The sequence below is a fragment of the Nanorana parkeri genome, unplaced genomic scaffold (genome assembly GCF_000935625.1).
Source record: "Nanorana parkeri isolate BGI_ZX_2015 unplaced genomic scaffold, ASM93562v1 scaffold3028, whole genome shotgun sequence".
In the NCBI taxonomy this organism is placed as follows: Eukaryota; Metazoa; Chordata; class Amphibia; order Anura; family Dicroglossidae; genus Nanorana; species Nanorana parkeri.
In genome coordinates this window covers 54,836-56,631 of record NW_017309296.1, presented here as the reverse complement: position 1 = coordinate 56,631, position 1,796 = coordinate 54,836, and the positions used below count along the sequence as shown (strand labels likewise).

General features: G+C 53.5%; 1 protein-coding gene across 1 annotated transcript in view; it reads right to left on the bottom strand.

The window, feature by feature from the left end:
- The window catches only part of LOC108802678 (cyclic nucleotide-binding domain-containing protein 2-like), a 38,050-nt gene that overhangs the window by 9,067 nt on the left and 27,187 nt on the right, over positions 1 to 1,796 (bottom strand). The window contains exons 11-12 of the mRNA XM_018574535.1: positions 1,041 to 1,179; positions 5 to 97 (exon numbers count right to left, since the gene is read on the bottom strand). Of these exons, the coding sequence (XP_018430037.1) occupies positions 5 to 97; positions 1,041 to 1,179 (232 nt within the window). The remainder of the gene's footprint in view (positions 1 to 4; positions 98 to 1,040; positions 1,180 to 1,796) is intronic.

The window sequence follows — 1,796 nt, the reverse complement described above, 5'->3', positions numbered from 1 at the left end:
GCACTTTCCTCCCCAGCAGCGCCTCGTGCTGTTTGATCCACTTGTGGAAAGACGGACAGCCACTCAGATCCACCAGGTGCAGAACTTCACAGCGGCCCTGCGACAGGAGCGACAGACAGGATGGTGAATGGTCAGGTCACCTTGCACACCGTGTGACATGCGTGTCATGGGAATTGTCTACATGGAAAAGGGGGTAGAGGCGTGTGCTGGACCCCGAGGCTGTCCTACTGGTCCTGCTATCTGATAGTACTATAGCGGTGTTAGCATTGGTGGTCGTCTGAAATCCGGGCTGACGCCTTCTACGCACCAAAAGATTCCCACAACTTCCGTGATTTGTAGTAGAAAATAAATCGTCCAACCCCCAAATAATAGTCCAGATGCCAATGTATTCCAATGTAGGGTCAGGTAGAAGATCAAAAAAGGATTCCAATGGGCTTCAGGGGCCAAACTTGCACCTTCATCAGAGCTTAAAGGAGAAGTATGGGGTCAGGGTTTTTCCCCGTAGTTCTCCTTAGGGTAACGGGGAGGACACAAACTAGCGTCCTCCCGTCACCCTAGGCTCAGTATATAGGGAGCTGTAGCTCGCGGTATACTGAGACGCCGCAGCCGAAGCGGATCCCGACAATACTGTTTGGATCCGCCCAGCTGCGTGAGTGACAGCCGACTCTGCCTATCCAGAGGCAGAGCCAGCTGTGACCGCCCCTTCCCCCGTCCGTTCCGCCAGTCAGCGCTGGAGGATCGGACGGGGGGGAATCCCTACAGGGAGCCGTGAGTGACAGTCACGGCTCTGCAGGGATAGATCGAGAAGTGAGTGAGCGACGGTATGTGTTTGCTCACCTCCTGATCTACTGCGCCAACCTGTGACAGTCTCATTGTCACAGGTCGGCTCAGATTATGAGGCTGAGTGACAATCACCCCCCCCCCCCCCCTCATAGTTCTCCTTTTAAAGATAGGAAACAATGTTTCTAGTTCATAGGATTTGGTGATTTGGATAATGTGAATGTCGCATGATGGAGACTTCTGAGGAAAGTTCTTCTTACCTTTGTCACGAAGATAATGTTCTTGGTCTGGTGAGTGTCCCCGATGATGACCTGGCTGTGGTGGCACTCCTCCGTCTTGCAGTGGTCGGCCAGCTTCTCCAGGCGTTCGTCAGACCAGGTGGAGAAGAGATCCAGAGACCTGGAAGGAGAGGGAGTCCCTTGCTGAGTAGGCGGAGTCACTATTGTTGCCAATTTTCATTCATCAAATTCTGATTATTCGGTTTGTAGTGGGAGACGAGATCTTCCATCCCCGGCAATCATCGATCGAGCGCAGCTTTCCTTAGGGTGCATTCGCAGCGAAATGTGTGCGTTGGACATGGCCCAACGGAAGTGCGTTTGCTTGTGTTGGCATCAGTGCTGCCCCGATACTATTATTGGTGCCGATGCCGAGTATTTGGGCGAGTACTTGTACTCACCCAAATGCTCCGATGCCTGGCCCGATACCCCGAACTTCCGGTATCAGGAAGCCGGGTGGCAAGTCATTACATGCTGCCCGGCTTCCTGATTGGCCCAGGAAGCTGGACGGCAAGTCGTTAAATGCCAAGGTTTTCTAATTGTGCCCGAAAGCCTTATCCATGCTCCCTCCTCACCTGCTGACAAGGGAGCATGGAGCCGGCTTCCCAGCCAATTAGGAAGCCGGGCGCCGTGTAATGACTTGTTGCCCGGCTTCCTGATTGGCTAGAAAGCCGGCTCCATGCTTCTCGTCACCTGGTGATGAGAGAGCATGGAGAAGGCTTTCTGGCCAATTAGAAAACC